Source organism: Molothrus ater, chromosome 15 (assembly GCF_012460135.2).
Source record: "Molothrus ater isolate BHLD 08-10-18 breed brown headed cowbird chromosome 15, BPBGC_Mater_1.1, whole genome shotgun sequence".
Taxonomy (NCBI): domain Eukaryota; kingdom Metazoa; phylum Chordata; class Aves; order Passeriformes; family Icteridae; genus Molothrus; species Molothrus ater.
The window spans coordinates 1817693-1833697 of record NC_050492.2 but is presented as its reverse complement, the minus strand read 5'-3'; the positions used below and the strand labels follow the sequence as shown (position 1 = coordinate 1833697).

The 16005-nt window shown below is 58.9% G+C and overlaps 1 protein-coding gene across 3 annotated transcripts in view; it reads left to right on the top strand.

Moving 5' to 3' along the window:
* PCDH1 (protocadherin 1) overlaps positions 1-15763 on the top strand; it is a 56857-nt gene extending 41094 nt beyond the window's left edge. For 2 of the 3 annotated variants that reach the window (XM_036391445.2, XM_054516397.1), the window contains exon 5: positions 14160-15763. In XM_036391445.2, the coding sequence (XP_036247338.1) occupies positions 14160-14545 (386 nt within the window). In that variant the 3' untranslated portion in view covers positions 14546-15763. Of the gene's footprint in view, positions 1-11990; positions 12034-14159 lie in introns of all 3 variants that reach the window. The other variant, XM_036391446.2, reaches the window with a different exon arrangement.
* The last annotated feature ends 242 nt before the right edge of the window (positions 15764-16005 follow it).

Genomic DNA, 16005 nt, shown 5'->3' with positions numbered 1-16005 from the left:
TGAGATCATCAAGTCCAACCATTCCCCCAGCAGTGCCAAGGCCACCACTAACCCCTGTCCCCAGGTGCCACATCTGCATGTGAGACAGTGTTCACAGGGGTCTGAGGATGAGGGAAGAGATGAGGATCTGACTCCATGTTTCACAAGGCTTGATTTATTATTTTATGATATATATTACATTAAAACTATACTAAAAGAATAGAAGAAAGGATTTCATCAGAAAGCTGGCTAAGAATAGAAAAAGAAGGAATGAATAACAAAGGCTTGTGTCTGGGACAGAGAGTCTGAGCCAGCTGGGCTGTGATTGGCCATTAATTAGAAACAACCACATGAGACCAATCCCAGATGCACCTGTTGCATTCCACAGCAGCAGATAACCATTGGTTACATTTTGTTCCTGAGGCCTCTCAGCTTCTCAAGAGAAAAAATCTTAAAGAAAAGATTTTTCAGAAAATATCATAGCTACACACACGGCTTTGAAATCCCTCCAGGGTGACTCCACCACTGCCCTGGACAGCTCTGACCATTCCTCTGGGAAGAAATGTTCCCTGATGTCCAGCTTGAACCTCTCCTGCTGCAGCTGGAGCCCACTCATCCTGGGAGCAGCTCCTGATTTCCTCTCGTGTCAGGGAGTTGTGCAGAGCCACAAAGTGTCCCCTGAACCTCCTTTTCTCCATCTGAGCCCCTTTCCCAGCCCCTCCCTGGCTGGTGCTCCCATTCCCAGCACAGCTCTGGCTCCTGGTGCTCAGGGTGTGCCAGGCACACAGGAGGAGGCAGCAGGAAAAGGAGGAGGGGGTCAGGATGTGCTCCCTGGCTCCAGCCAGGCTGTGCCTCTGGAGCAGCTCTGCAGTGAGGATCCTGCCCTGCACAGCCTCAGCGCTGACATTTTGTGCTGCACAGGCTCCTTTCCGATGGCTTATCGCCTCAGCTGCTTTCCAGCACCACAGCTTCAATTTTCCATGCTGGGTTTCCCTCAGGTTGATTTCTCTTTCTGTTTTTCATGAGTTTTAGCCGAGCTGTTCCAGCTAGTTTTGGAGAACAAGCCGTGCTGCCTGAGCCCTGCTAACAAAGTGATTATTTAAATTTCCTTTCAAGATCCATTAGCTTAACCACGCTTGGGGAGGGAGGGGTGGGATTTGCCATGGGAGCTGCCAGCAGCAGCTGGGGGCTGCTTGTCCCAAAATGTGCTCTGAATGTACCTCAGAACACATCCCTGGGGAGCTGTGCCCACACTGCCCTGCGTGGCCTTCAGACAACAGCATTCCCAGGGTTATCCATTGGGGGAATCGATTCCAACTGACACAGGAGGCTTGGATTGGATATTAGGGAAAAAAATCTTTCCTGTGAAGGTGGTGAGGCCTTGAGGTTGCCCAGAGCAGCTGTGGCTGCCCCTGAATCCCTGGCAGTGTCCAAGGCCAGGCTTGGAGCAGCCTGGGATGGTGGAAGGTGTCCCTGCACGTGGCAGGGAACAAGATGAGCTTTGAGGTTCCTTCCAACCCAAACTACTCTGCGATTCCATGGTCCTGTGATCCGTGTTCTCTTTTGGGGAGAGGCCAGGGTTTGCTGCCATTGCTTCATGGACACCCATGCTGTTCCCTGGTCCACACCCCTCAGTTGCTCGGTGACCTCCCTCCCTGCTGGACATTTCCCAGTGCTCTGTGCTCCCCAGGTTTCTTTGGGAAGCTTGGTTCAGCATGGCAGGGATTGTCCTTTTCCTCTGGGAGGAAAAAGAAGTCATTTCTCCAGGGTCTGGGTATCAGCTCAGAGGTGGCCTTTGGAGCTCAAAGGACTTGCAGGGTTCAAGTTGCTGGCAGCCTCAGTTTTGGAGAAATCCAGCAAAGTTTGGAAAATTTCAGGTTGGTACCTCAGTGTCAGCTGGTGGGTGTGGCTGAGAAAGGAGGGTGGCTCTGCTCTGAGATGCTGGGGTCAGGGTGCACCTGAGGGAGCCTTGCTAGGAGCCCAGGGGTGCCCACGGAGGCCGTGGGCATCTGGCCTGGATCAAAACCAGTGTGACAGCAGGACACGGGCAGGGCCTGTCCCCTGTGCTGGCACTGCTGGGGGACCTCGAGGGCTGTGTCCTGTTCTGGGCCCTCATGGCCAGAGAGCCCTGGAGGGGCTGGAGCGTGTCCAGGGCAGGGAACGGAGCTGGGAAGGGGCTGGAGCCCCAGGAGCAGCTGAGGGAGCTGGGCAGGGGCTCAGCCTGGAGCAAAGGAGGCTCAGGGGGCCCTTGTGGCTCTGCACAGCTCCTGCCAGGAGGGCACAGCCGGGGGGGCCGGGCTGTGCTCCAGGGAACAGGGACAGGAGCAGAGGGAACGGCCTCAGGCTGGGCCAGGGCAGGCTCAGGGTGGGCACCAGGAGGAATTTCCCCATGGAAAGGGGGCTCAGGGATTGGGAGGAGCTGCCCAGGGGGGTTTGGAGTCCCCATCCCTGGAGGTGCCCAGGAAGGGCTGGAGGTGGCACCGAGTGCTCTGGGCTGGGGACAGGGTGGGGATCAGGCACAGCTTGGACTCAGTGATCCTGGAGGGATTTTCCCAACCTCAGTGATCCTGGGATTCTGTGGGAGAGCTGCTCTGGGGATCTGGGAGATGGAACCAGTCTGAAGTGCCTCCCCTCAAGGCCTTTCCTTGGCTCCTTCCCAGGCTGTGACACTGCCCAGGTCCCCCTGGAGCAGAGCTGTCCCCACATCCCCCCATGCCTGGCACAGGGGTGGCACTCTGGGGTCCCTCACTGCCTCCCCAGTCCCAGCCAGCACACAGGGACTCTTCCTTTATCTTCTCTCCCTTTGATTGTCCTTCCCAGGGCCTGTTCCTGCCTTCTCCTGCTCTTCCTGGCGAGCTGGCAGAGGCTGCCTCAAGCTCCAGTGCCCTCGGTGATGAGCTGCTGGCAGCCAGGGCAGCAGGCTGCAGCTTTAATTAAATGATAAGGGCAGAGCCCCGGAAGTGGGGAGATAAGTGCAGTGGTGTCTGCCACCACACTTGCCCAGGCTCTTTCTAATTAGCTTTGAGAAGCTCTGGAGAGGCAGATTAACCCTTGCAGGGGCTGGGTGAGCACGGGGATGCAGCAGGAGGAGGGTGCCAGACCAGCCCCAGGGATGCCAGGGTGCAATGCCATGGTTTGGGTGGGATGGGGCTGCAGGGGACCCCCTATGCTCCCCCCAGCCCGGGGCAGAGGGCACAGGTCAGGGAGGATCAGACCTGGCCTCTCACAGGCTCAGGCACTTTCAAAGCTCAAGGATTATGTGCTTTGCTCCTGCTGGAAGAAGCATTTGCTGGTGTGCCATGTCCCTGCTGGCTGGGGGGACTGTCCCCAGCCCCACAGGGCACAGTCCTGCCATGGCTCAGGTTTCCAGCCCCTCTGGGACCACGCCCAGTGATTCTCTGAGAGCTGGGCACTTGGGGACACAGGGTAGGAGGAGCACTGTGTGTCACCAACCTGTGGTAATATGGACTGGCAGCTCCCCAGGACCCGGTGCCACCAGGGCCACCCCCTGTCCCTCACCCAGGTGCAGCTGAGAGTGAAGCACACCAGAGGGCTGGGAAGGGCACCTGGGCTGTGGGCACTGTGTCACCAGGGCAGTGGGTGCTCAGAGTGGCACTGGGGACACTGCTGCTGCTGGCCTGGCCCCTTGTGGTCACCCTGGCTGGCAGCACAGGGCACCCGGAGTGTGCCAGGGAGCTCTGGGGTGGGCACTCCTGTGTCCCCAGGGATCTCTGGACATTTCTGTGTCCCCAGGGAGCTCTGGGGTGGCCATTCCCATGTCTCCAAGGAGCTCTGGGACAGGCACTCTTGTGTCCCCAAGGAGCTCTGGGGTGGCCATTCCCTGTCCTCTGGGAGCTCTGCCATTCCTGTGTCCCCAAGGAACTTTGGGACATCCATTCCCATGTCCCCAGGGAGCTCTGGTGTGGCCATTCTTGTGTCTCTAGGGAGCTCTGGGAGAGCCATTCCCTGTCCCCAGGGAGCTCTGGGATGACCATTCTCTGTCCCCAAGGAACTCTGGGGTGGTCATTTCTGTGTCCCTAGGGAAGTCTGGGATGGCCATTCCCATATCTCCAAGGAGCTCTGGGACAGGCATTCCTGTGCCCCCAAGGAGCTCTGGGATGGCTATTCCCTGTCCCCTGGGAGCTCTGCCATTCCTGTATCCCCAAGGAGCTCTGGGGTGGGCACTCCTGTCTCCCCAGGGAGCACTGGCCATCTGTGTCCTCAGGAGGCTCTGGGATGGCCATTCCTGTGTCCCCAAGGAGCTCTGGGACAGCCATTCCTGTGTCCCCTGGGAGCTCTGGGGTGGCCATTCTCTGTCCTCAGGGATCTCTGCCATTCCCATGTCCCCAGGGAGCTCTGATGGCTCTGGGAAAGCCATTCCCTGTCCCCCAGGATCTCTGTCATTCCCTGTCCCCAAGGATATCTGTCATTCCTGTGTCCCCAGGTAGCTCTGGGGTGGCCATTCCTGTGTCCCCAGGGAGCTCTGTGACAGCCATTCCGTGTCCCCAGGGAGCTCTGGGGTGGCCATTCCTGTGTCCCCAGGGAGCTCTGTGACAGCCATTCCGTGTCCCCAGGGAGCTCTGGGATGGCCATTCCTGTGTCCCCAGGGAGCCCATACCTGCAGAGGGACAGGCCATCCCCAGCCCCCAGGGGCAGAATCCCCATCAGCAGAGCGGGTGGGACTGGGGAATGCAGGCAGGAGCAATCAGGAGCAATTTGGGCAGCAGGAATGTGCATCCAAGGCATGCATGAGCTGGCAGCCCCGGGGGTGGCAGGTGCTGCTGCTCCCTCCCCTGGGATTTCCATCATTAGCCCTGAGCTCCCCCTGTCCCAGCTCCTGGGGCAGGGAGGGAAGGAGGGCAGGAGCTCCACTGCCCAAATCCCAGGGGTTTAGGGCCTTTGTGTGCCCCTAAAGGAACCTCAGGTGCTGTTTCTCACCTGGGGCTGCAGGAGTCGGTGCTGGAAGAGGCTTTGCTTATTCCATGGATTGGTTTGGACTCCCCAGCATTTCTGGTGGATATTTGTGGAATGCCTCTGGTCTGTAGGACAGCCAGAGGATAATGCTGGGATGTGAATGGATGCAGGGTTTGGGTTGTTTTATGCAGGGTGAGTGAGGGGATAGCCCAGCAATGCTCATTCTGTGCCTTTGCTTTTGCCTGCTGTGAGTTTTAGCTGCAGGGACCTGATTTTTCATAGAGGGTGTGTGCCAGGTACCAAGTGCTTTGGGAAGTGCCCAGATATTTTATTTCTGGAAGGAGGAGAGAAAATTGCTGGTTTTTCTCATTAGGAGAGCAACACCCCCCCATCCTCCAGCCCCTTTTTAGAGGAGGAGTTTTCTGTGATCTCTTGACCCCTTCCTTGTACCCTCCCCAGTTTCTGCAGCCTCTGGGGCAGAGTCTCAGTGGCAAATCAGCTCCTTCCCTGTTAAACCTCCCAGGGGTTTGTCCTCTCCCTGGAAGCCATAGAGGGACCCCAGGGAAAATATTTCCCTCCAGAGTGAGACTCTGCTCTGCATCAGGAAGCAGGAGGAGAATTAAGGCTGCCTGGACAATCCTAATTTTGGCATTTCCTAACCTTTGGACCCTGTAATCCTATTTAGGTGCTTCTTAACATAATTATTCGGCAGTTTAATATAATAATTCTGCTTTTTATAGTCCAGTGAAGGTTGAAGCCTTGCTGTGCCAGGGTAGGAGATCATGGGGGTGGCACCACAACCACAAAATCTGCTATAGGGAGGTTGAATTTGTTTTGCTGGGTATCACAGGGAAGCTGTGGGGTGATGGGGATTTTGGGAGCTCTCAGTGTGTTCTGAGCCCTGCAGGGACACACTCAGTGTCTGGGAACATCCATCTGGGTGCTCTGCCTGCCGTTGCTGTGGCGATGTGGCCGCTGTGACTGCAGCAGGGAGGTGGCTCCTCCTGCACACATGGGAAACACATCCCCTGGGAATGGGGGAAAAAGGGAAACACATCCCCTGGGAATGGGAAACACATCCCCTGGGAATGGGGGGGAAAGGGAAACACATCCCCTGGGAATGGGAAACACATCCCTTGGGAATGGGGGGAAAAGGGAAACACATCCCCTGGGAATGGGGGAAAAAAAAGGGAAACACATCCCCTGGGAATGAGGAAAAAAGGGCAACACATCCCCTGGGAGTGGGGGGAAAAGGGCAAACACATCCCCTGGGAACAGGGAAAAAGGGAAAACACATCCCCTGGGAATGGGGGAAAAGAGAAAACACATCCCCTGGGAGTGGGGGAATGGAAACACATACCCTGGGAGTAGGGAAGAGGAAGGACAGATCCCCTGGGAGTAGGGAAGAGGAAGGACAGATCCCCTGGGAGTGAGGAAGAGGAAGAACACATCCCCTGGGAGCCAGGCAAAGCTCCCCAGCCCCAGCCGGGTGTGTCCATCTCTCCACATCCCTTCCTGGCCGTGCTGGGCTGCCCTGGGCAGGGGCTGGGAAGGCGTTTGCAGCTCTGGAGTGCCGGGATGCCCTGCAGGGGCTGCGGCTGCTCCGTGTGTGCTGCCCGGCACAGGGGCAGAGCAGCGGGGCTGGAGGGGCCGGGGATGCCGGGGCTGTTCCATCTCCTGACCCAGGAGAAGCCGGCCCGTGCCCTGCAGCACTGGGCAGCTCCGGGGATGTGTGGAACAGCGGGGGCTGCTCGTTCTCGCCCCGGGAGCCGGAGGTGTGGCTCGGAGCCGCAGTCACCCCTCGGTGGGCAGTGCCGGGTCGGGCTCCCATAGCGGGAGCCATGTGGAGCGAGGGTGGGAACTTTGGGAAGCCATCTGGCTGCGTGTTGTAGTGCTAGGATCGGTCCCGTCTGGCTGGGTGATGGGGTGCTAGGGGTGGTCCTGCAGCCGGGGAGGGTGCGGGGGGAGCCCGGGGCTGCGGGAGCTCCTGCCCCTGTCCCGGCTCCGAGCGCTCCGTGCCCATCCATCCCCAACGGGGGACAGACAGCGCCCCGGCAGCTCTGCAGGGCACATTGCTGAGCTCTGGGCTTGTCCACACGAGAATTTGGGCCAGGAGCCCATAGGAGCTCCCACAGGAGCTGCAGGAGGGATCCTGCATCCAAAGGTGTCCTGGGGATCAGCCAGGGAGGGATTGTCCTGCCCCACCTCCAGGGCTGGGGCACTTCGGGTGCCACAACATCAGAGACCCAAAGCTGTTCCAGAGGGCCCAAAGGAGGGGCCGGGGCTGGGGAAGGCTCTGCAGGAGCCACCTGAGGAGGGCTGAGGGCTCTGGGCTGGTTCAGCTGCAGAGAGGAGCCCAGGGCAGAGCTCAGGGAAGGAGGGAACGGCTGCAGGGGAGCTTTGGGATGGACACAGGGAAAGGTTCCTCCCCCAGAGGGTGCTGGGCACTGCCCAGGCTGCCCAGGGAATGGGCACAGCCCCGAGGCTGCCAGAGCTCCAGGAGCCTTTGGACACCAGGGATGCACAGGGGGGATTGCTGGGGGGTCTGAGCATGGACAGGAGCTGGACTGGGTGATCCTGGTGGGTCCCTTCAGCTCAGGATATTCCATGATTCCCTGATGGGATAATGCACTGGCTGTGCCACCCTGATTTGGGGACCGTGAAGGGGCACCTTGTCTGTGAGCTTGTGAAGGAGATCCTGGCTCCAGAGCCACCTGCAACACAGCTCCCCTCTCCCAACAGCACTGGCAAGGGGAAAATGTGCTGGGAATGAGGCACAGAGCTGCCACATGCCTGTTCCCTGCAGGAAACTCCTGCTGGGATGGGATGGGATGGGATGGGATGGGATAGGATAGGATAGGATAGGATAGGATAGGATAGGATAGGATAGGATAGGATAGGATAGGATAGGAATGGGATGGGATAGGATAGCAATGGGATAGGACAGGATGGGATTCTATTCATGGGATGGAATAGCATAGGAATGGGGCTAGCCAGTGTAAGAACATGGCATGTTGGGCTGCACAATCCCAGCTGTTCCTAAGGGTGCCTGCGGAGGGAGGGGAGCAGCAGCACCGGTGCCTGGAGGAAGCAGCTCGGCAGGGAAGTGGTGTCTGGAGGGAGCAGTGCTGTAAAACATGGAACCTGGAGGAGATGGCTCCACTGCAGCAGCACTGCCTGCAGGGAAGGCAGCAGCAGGGGGGGCAGCACCTGGAGGCACCTGCAGGACGTGGCACCCTGGGGGACCCATACCTGGAGGCAGCAGCGCCGTGGGGATGGCATTTCCCAGGAATGGCACTGCAGGCAATGGCACCTGGAGGGAGCAGCACCATGGGAGAGCTGTGCCTTCGGGAGTGCGCCGTGGGGGACACACACCTGGGGACACACACCTGGGGGGACACACACACCTGGGGGGACACAGCTGTGGGGAGTGGCACTGCGGGAGAGTGGCACCTGTGGAGAATGTTGGCACGGCAGGATGGGGCCTGCCAGCAGCTCTGCCATGGGCAGCAGGGAGCAGCATTGCTGGGAATGGTTCCTGGAGGAGCCATGGTGCAGGAGAACGGCACCAGGAATGGTGAAATAGGGAATGGTGCCGACTGCCAGGAGCTGTGGGGCGGGAAGGGAGTCCTTGTTGCACGGGGAGGGGGGACAGTGCTGCTGGGAGTGATGTCATGGGGGCCACCACCGTCAGGGACATCCCAGAGGGGTCTGCAGAGCCCTGAGGGCCAGGAATGGGAGAGGAGGCATTCCCAGGTGTCCACAGCACGGTGGCCAGCCCTGCCCCTCTCCCTGGCTCAGGACAGACCTCTGGAACCCCTGGCAGCCCAGGGTGCAGCGTGGGCCCTGCTCTGTCCCCCTGTCCCCAGGGCCAGCACAGGTCAGGGCTCTGGGGCTCTGCTTTTGGGGCAGCTGGCTGGATGAGTTCTCCCCAGAGAGAGAAGAAGGCTCTTTCTGATCCCAGCTTTGGGAAAGCATCTGATTTTCCTCCCACCTGCTCTCCCCACGCTCCCCTTGCCCATTTCCCCACACCACTGAGCCTCTCCAGTCCCTCCTGGCATGCTGTGCTTCTCTCCTCCCCTTTCCTGGGCTTCTCTGCATCCTCTGCCCTGCTCTGCTCTGTCACAGCCCCTCTGCCTCCCCTTCCAGAGCTGCTCCAGCACTTCCCCTCCCTTCCAAGACTTCTCCTGTGCTGCATCATCCATCCCTGCTCTCCCTGCACTGACACAAGTGGAAGACACAGGAAGACCAAACCAGGCTGGGGATAAAAACCAGGCTGGCATAAAAAACGTGCTGGGGGCTGGCTCAGCCTCTGCTTGGAGCTCCCAGGTTTGCAGAGGGTGAGGGAACCTCTGCCCATCTCCTGCAGGAGATGGATGCTGACTGAGGCTGCTGCTTTTGTCTTGTTCCCAAAGTGCCCCAGAGCTGTGCTGGAATCCCCCAGTAAAGGTTTGGAGGAGCTCTGTGACAGGATCAGCTCCTGCCCTGGGTGGGGAGAGAGGGACACAGGAATAATTAGCAGAAGCACCAATTTGTGCCTCTTCCCAGAGGAGCCAACCTGGAATCTCTGAGGGCATCCTGGTGTAAAACCCCAATGGTGCTCCCCAAGAAACCAAAGGGATCCAACTTTTCCTGCCCTGGGTTCATCCCTGAGGAGGAAAACACTGTGAGGCAGCCGACCAGGACATGCCAGAGAGAGGCAAAGCTGCAGGAAGGGGAGAGCCAGGAGGATGTGAGGGCTGTGAATGCCCAAGCACCCACTTCCCTGCCTGGGAAGCACAGTCTGGTGGCCTGGAATAACCAGGATGGGCCAAAGCTCAGGAAAACACGGCAGCTGCACAAAGCTTTACTTGGTGTGACCAGGACACCCTGATACCAGAGAGGGCGTGGTCGTCACATTCCAGGGCCTCAGAGGCACAAAAGGGCATTTTGTGTGGAGGAGGGATGGGAAATCCCGAGCACCCTTTGTGCACCCCGAGGGGAGGGCCTGCCTCCTCACCACCCCACAAAACGGGAAAATCCACGGGCAGAATTCCCACCAAGGAGGGATTTGTGCTTGTCTGGTGGCACACTGGAGTCCCTGAGCCACCAGCATGTGCTGGGAATTAGGCCATGGGGTCGTGTTTTCCCTCAGTCCCAGCTATTCAGGAGTTGTACCCTGCCCCGTTCCGGGCTCATGGCACAGAATCCGCTCTGCCAGCGAGGGGACAACGCTGGAAAAAGGCTCCAGTGCCAGAAGCAGACAATGGGTAGAGCAGAATAAAAGACCCTGAACACAGCGTTCCTGCTTGATCCTGCCATTCCCAAGCTGCTGCTGGCACCAGGAAATCTCCGTAGCTTTGTTCCCTGCAGAGGTGGATTTTATTTCAGTCCTGCCAGTCCCCTCTGCAGGCTCGGCAAAGCTCCTTCTGCCCCAGGAAGAGAGGATGGCTCCCATCCACTCCCCTGGGAGCACAGAGCAGCAGGGCCTCTCTCCAAGAGGAAAGGACATGCAGGAGGAAAGCTGGTGAGGAAAGGATGGCAATAATTCCTCATGGACACAAGGGAAAGACCACAGAACATGACCTCAAAGTGCCCAGGGCTCTGCGTGGCCACTGGAGCACCCTGTGGTCCTGAGAGGAAAACCTGGATGGATGGATCCCTGGATGGGATGGATGGATCCTCTTGGGTTCAGATTCCGTTCTGTGCTTCTGCTTGCCCAGAGTAGGGATGGAAACAGAGCCCTCGTGCCTCTGGTTGTGTATCTCATGTGGGAGAGAGAATCGAGGCGATTCCCGAGGAAACAGGTCACTGGTGCACGGCCAGCCCCAAGGACGTGCCCTGCCAAGCTGTGCTCCCGTGCTGCCCGTGCCCCCGCCGTGTCCCCTGGGCTGCTTTTGTGCTGCTGCTTCTCATCCCCGCCGTGTGAGCATGGCTGTCCCCGCGCCGCGAGCAGGGCCAGCATCCTGAGCGGTGGATCCCGGTGTGGATCCGTGTGGTGTCTGTGTGTGTGTGTCCATGTGTGTGCGTCTGTGTGTGTGTTCATGTGTGTGTTCATGTGTGTGTGTGTGTGTGTCCCTGTGTGTGTGTATCCATGTGTGTATCTGGGTGTGTATCCATGTGTGTGTATCCCTGTGTGTGTGTATCCATGTGTGTGTATCCATGTGTGTGTGTCCATGTGTGTGTGTGTGTGTGTGTGTCCATGTGTCTATCCATGTGTGTGTTCATGTGTGTGTGTGTGTCCATATGTGTGTTCATGTGTGTGTGTGTGTCCGTGTGTGTTCATGTTTGTGTGTGTGTGTGTGTCCATGTGTGTGCGTCTGTGTGTGTGTCCATGTGTGTGTGTATCCATGTGTGTGTATCCATGTGTATCCATGTGTGTGTATCCATGTGTGTGTATCCATGTGTGTATCCATGTGTGTATCCATGTGTGTGTATCCATGTGTGTGTATCCATGTGTATCCATGTGTGTGTATCCATGTGTGTCCATGTGTGTATCCATGTGTGTGTATCCATGTGTGTCCATGTGTGTGTCCATGTGTGTATCCATATGTGTGTGTATCCATGTGTGTGTATCCATGTGTGTGTATCCATGTGTGTGTATCCATGTGTGTATCCATGTGTGTATCCATGTGTGTGTATCTATGTGTGTCCATGTGTATCCATGTGTGTGTATCCATGTGTGTATCCATGTGTGTGTATCCATGTGTGTATCCATGTGTGTGTATCCATGTGTATCCATGTGTGTGTATCCATGTGTGTATCCATGTGTGTGTATCCATGTGTGTGTATCCATGTGTGTCCATGTGTGTGTCCCTGTGTGTGTGCACAGCCCCAACCCCTCCATGTGCCCGAGGTTCTGGTGTCACCACCCAGGTGGCTCCGGTGTCCCCGTGTGAGTCCACGGGGCCGCTGGGCTCCAGGGAGGATCAGGACGTAGCTGGAGCCAGGAGTGAGGGAGGAGCAGCAGTGGCTGAGCGGCCTCCAGGAGGCTGGACAGGGCCAGGAGAGGCCGAGGAGGGGACCAGGGGGCCAGGGTGGCAGAGGCTGAAGGGGGTGTGGAGGCCTGGGGCTGTGCACTGATGTGACGCTGTCGTCCTTTTTCTGCCCCTCATCAGAGTCCCCTGAGCGGAGCAGGCTGTGAAGGGGGGCTGCCATCAGGTATGTCCGTGTGGCTCCTGCCAGGATATCCCAGCTGCCAGGGGGAGCTCCCGGGGGTGCCAGGGATGCAAAGTGGACACAGGCCCCAGCCCCCAGCTGAGGGTTTGGGGAGCATCACTGGGGGCTGGTTTAGGGCAAGATGTGCTTACACAATGGTTGGCTGCTGACTTCACCCCTTCGTCCATGCCTGTGTCAAGCATTCCCAGCGTTGTCTGGAGCCTTCTCCTGCATCCTGTGTGTGAAAGCTGTGCCAGGGTGACTCGGATGTGTGGCAGTCCCAAACTGGTGGCAGGAGGGAGCATTGGCCAGGGCAGAAACCCCACCATGGTGCTCTGGTTTGCTTCTTCCCCAGGCTCAGGAGTGCCTGTGGGTCTGCCCTGCTTTTGGGATAAGGGAATTGTGTGGACCAGTGTGTGTCCCATGGGAAGGGGGTGCCCCAACAGGTTTCAGGTCCCCAGAGCTCCTTAGCATCTCCCTCCATCAGTCTGTCAATGCAGAGAGCTCCACAGTGGTGGAGACATGGAGAGGATGTTTGGGAATCACAGGGACATCTGGAAGTCTGAGCAGCCTCAAGAGCCTCTGAGCTGCTTCCACCCCATCATCAGCACCAGGCTGGATCTGCTTGTGGCAGCAGGCAGTGATGTGTCCTGGGGCATTCTGTGGTGTCCCAAACTGGGGCAGAAATCAAGGAATGGCTCGTGACTGGGATGGCTCTGGGAGGGACTGCATGGAAGTGCCAAATTCCAGCCTCAGAAGTCTCGTGACAGGTGCCTGCCTGTGCCAAGGACACCTGGCCAAGGCTCAGGGACACCTGGGGCAGGGGGTGGCTGGCATGTGAGGACACCAGTATGTGAACTGGTCTAACTGGTGCTCAGTGTCCCAGCTGTGCCAGGAGCAGGGAGCTGTGGTGCCCTGGGGTGCTGGGCTCCCTCTGGGGCAGGGGTTTGGTGCACAGGGCACCCCTCGCATCTCCACAGGGCACCCCAGGGCATCTCCAGCCTCTCTCGGGTGGGCATGGCTTTGCCTCAGTGTGCTTAGGGATTGCAGGCTCCACAGGAGACCAGGACTTCTGGCTGGGCTTGTGGCTCCTGCTGGGGGTGCCAGGGGAGGCTGGAATGTGGCCTGGAATGCCCGGTGGGAGCAGGGCAGGGATGCCCGAGGATGCTGCCCAGCACACATGGCTGTGCCTCAGGCCTGAGTCCAGGGCAGTTCTGTCCCTGCACAGTGATCCATGGCATGCCATTGGTGGTGCCCAATGGGAATTCCTGGAGCTTAGCAGGTTCCAGGTGGTGCCTCACCTTCTGGGATCACAGGCCTGGTGTGGCAGCGCCTGTCCTGCTCTGCAAATCCAAGCTGTGGAGCCTCCCTGTGCAATCCTGGTCTCCTGAGGGGCTTGGGGAGCTCTGCCCTGTGCTCTGCCTCCTGTTTCTCTGTGGCTTTTGGTTTCCCTACCTGCTCTGCTTTGCTCCCGTTTTTTTTGTCTGTGGGTCTGGCTCCTGGGTGTCTGTGGATCCAGTTCCTAGGGTGTCTGTGGCTCCAGTTCCTGGGTATCTGTAGGTCCAGCTCCTGGGGTGTCCATGGGTCCACCTCCTGGGGTGTCCATGAATCCAGCTGTCTGTCCCAGCATGGGTAGGACGGAGATGTCCAGTCCCTGCTGCTCCTCCCTGCATCCCAAGAGGGGGTTCCCAAGGCAGGGTTCCCAAAGTGGGGTTCCTGAGGAAGGGTTCCCAAGGCAGTGTTCCCAAGGTGGGGTTCCTGAGGAAGGGTCCCCAAGGCAGGGTCCCCAAGGCAGGGTTCCCAAGGCAGGGTTCCTGAGGCAGGGTTCCTGAGGAAGGGTCCCCAAGGCAGGGTTCCCAAGGCAGGGTTCCCGAGGCAGGGTTCCTGAGGAAGGGTCCCCAAGGCAGGGTTCCCAAGGCAGGGTTCCCAAGGCAGGGTTCCTGAGGAAGGGTTCCCAAGGCAGGGTTCCCAAGGCAGGGTTCCCGAGGAAGGGTTCCCAAGACGGGGCTCCCAAGGTGGCGTTCCCAAGGCAGGGTTCCTGAGGCCAGGTTCCCTAGGCCAGGTTCCCCAAGTGGGGTTCCCAAGCTGGGGTTCCTGGGCCTAACACTGCTGTCCCTTGTTCCCTGCAGATCTCCGGCCTCTGCCCGATGTAGCCATGACTGGGACCTGCACCCGGGAGTGCACAGAGTTCGGCCACTCCGACACCTGCTGGATGCCTGGCCAGTCCTCCCCCAGCCGCAGGCCCAAGAACGCCCTCAAACTCTCCACTTTTGTGCCTTACCAAGACAGAGGGAGTCAAGAGCAAGTCGGGAACGGCAGCCCCAGACTGTCGGAAGAGCGCAGCACCAAAATGGCCAACCTCCGCCTGCTCCCCACGTACAGTGCCTTCTCCAATAGTAGCCATGAGCCCTGCAAGGACTCTCCCATGGAGGAAATTCCTCTCACCCAGACCTCGGACTTCCAGCCAGCCACCACCCCCTCGGCCCAGACCACCAAGAGGGAGATCTACCTGTGAGGCTGGGCGTGAGGGGCAGGGAGCTGAGGCCAGAGGAACATTTTCCACTTCGATGCTTTATGGCTCCGGCCGCTTCTCCAGGCAGGGGGCTCTGCGGGGAGCAGGGCAGGGTGAGGCAGGGATGAGAGGAGCGCCTTTTTAACCCCCTGTTGCCCGGGGCTGGGGGTGGGTGGGGAGGGTGAAAAGCATCCCGACCCCGATTGCCGAGCATCCCGAACTGCTGCCGGGGAGGGCTGGGCAGGCTCCTGGTGCGGAGGGCACGGAGAAGGGAGAGAAGGGCTTACGTACCAAAGGTCCACGCAGAGCTGGTGGAGTTCCTGGGGCATAGGACGAGGAGTGTCCCCGAGCACGGGGAGCCAGCTGCCTGTCTCTTTGCTGTAGACTCCTGTAAATACGAATCTTATAGAAATGACATTCAAGTCCTGCCTGATCGCAACTTTTTATTGTCCTTGAAACAAACAAAAAGACATTTAAAGAGAAAACAAAACAAAACAAAATGAGAAAAAAAAAAAAGCAGACAAAAAAAAAAGAGGAAAAACAAAGCAAAAAAAAAAAAGAGAAAAAAAAAAACAAACCACAGGGAGCAAGTTCCAGCTTTGAATGGTTTCCTGCGTGGAAGAGCCCCTGGGAGCGCAGCGTCCAGCCCGCACTCGTGTTCTATATTGTAAATAGAGATGTGATCAGTCCCTGAAACAGCAGCTGGGGAGCTGGAGGAGAGGGGCAGCATCCTGGCCGGACTGTAGGGACTTTGCTGTTTTTCAGCCTGGATCTCTTTCTGAACGTTGTCACTGTGCCCACAAGCTGCAGGGTCCCTAGGGACTGCCCGGTGCCATAGGTGGGGGCTGCTTTGGGGGTGTGGGGGGGGTCCCGGTGGTGGCCCTGCGCCTGGCGGGTGGAGGAGGGGTGGGGAAGCCCCCAGACATGGGACCGGCTGGGTCCGGGGAGGGGATGTCCCCAGGAAGGGACCGGCTGGGTCCGGAGAAGCCCTCAGTCCGCCTCTGCTGGCAGGGAGGCCGCCAGCGGCCCCGGCTCTCAGCCCATTGCCTCGGGCCTCCTCTGGGGCAGGGGATGCCCACGAGGCCAGGCTGTGCCGTGCCCTCGACCTCCATCCCATCCGCCTGTAAAGCCACCATTGCCTTTGTGAGGAGGAGCTTTGTCTCAGGGTCACACCGGGGGCCGCCGAGCCCCTGCCCGCTGGACTCCGCTGCCCTTAGGCCCCAGGGCCACTCTCACGGGGTCCAGCTTTCTCTTCCATTGTCAAAGGTCCACCGGTCTCCCGGCAGGTTCCTGCTGCCCCGGCGTCCTCAGCTCCCGTGCAGGGTCAGAGGAGCCCCTGCCCCTCACAGGGCTTCCTGAGGGGCACCCCCGGCTCTGTCGCTGCTCCCTTGGCAGCGGGGCACAGCCCTGGTTTTGGGGTGCACCCCTGGCCGGAGGGGTCCGGGCGACTCGCGCCTCATTCC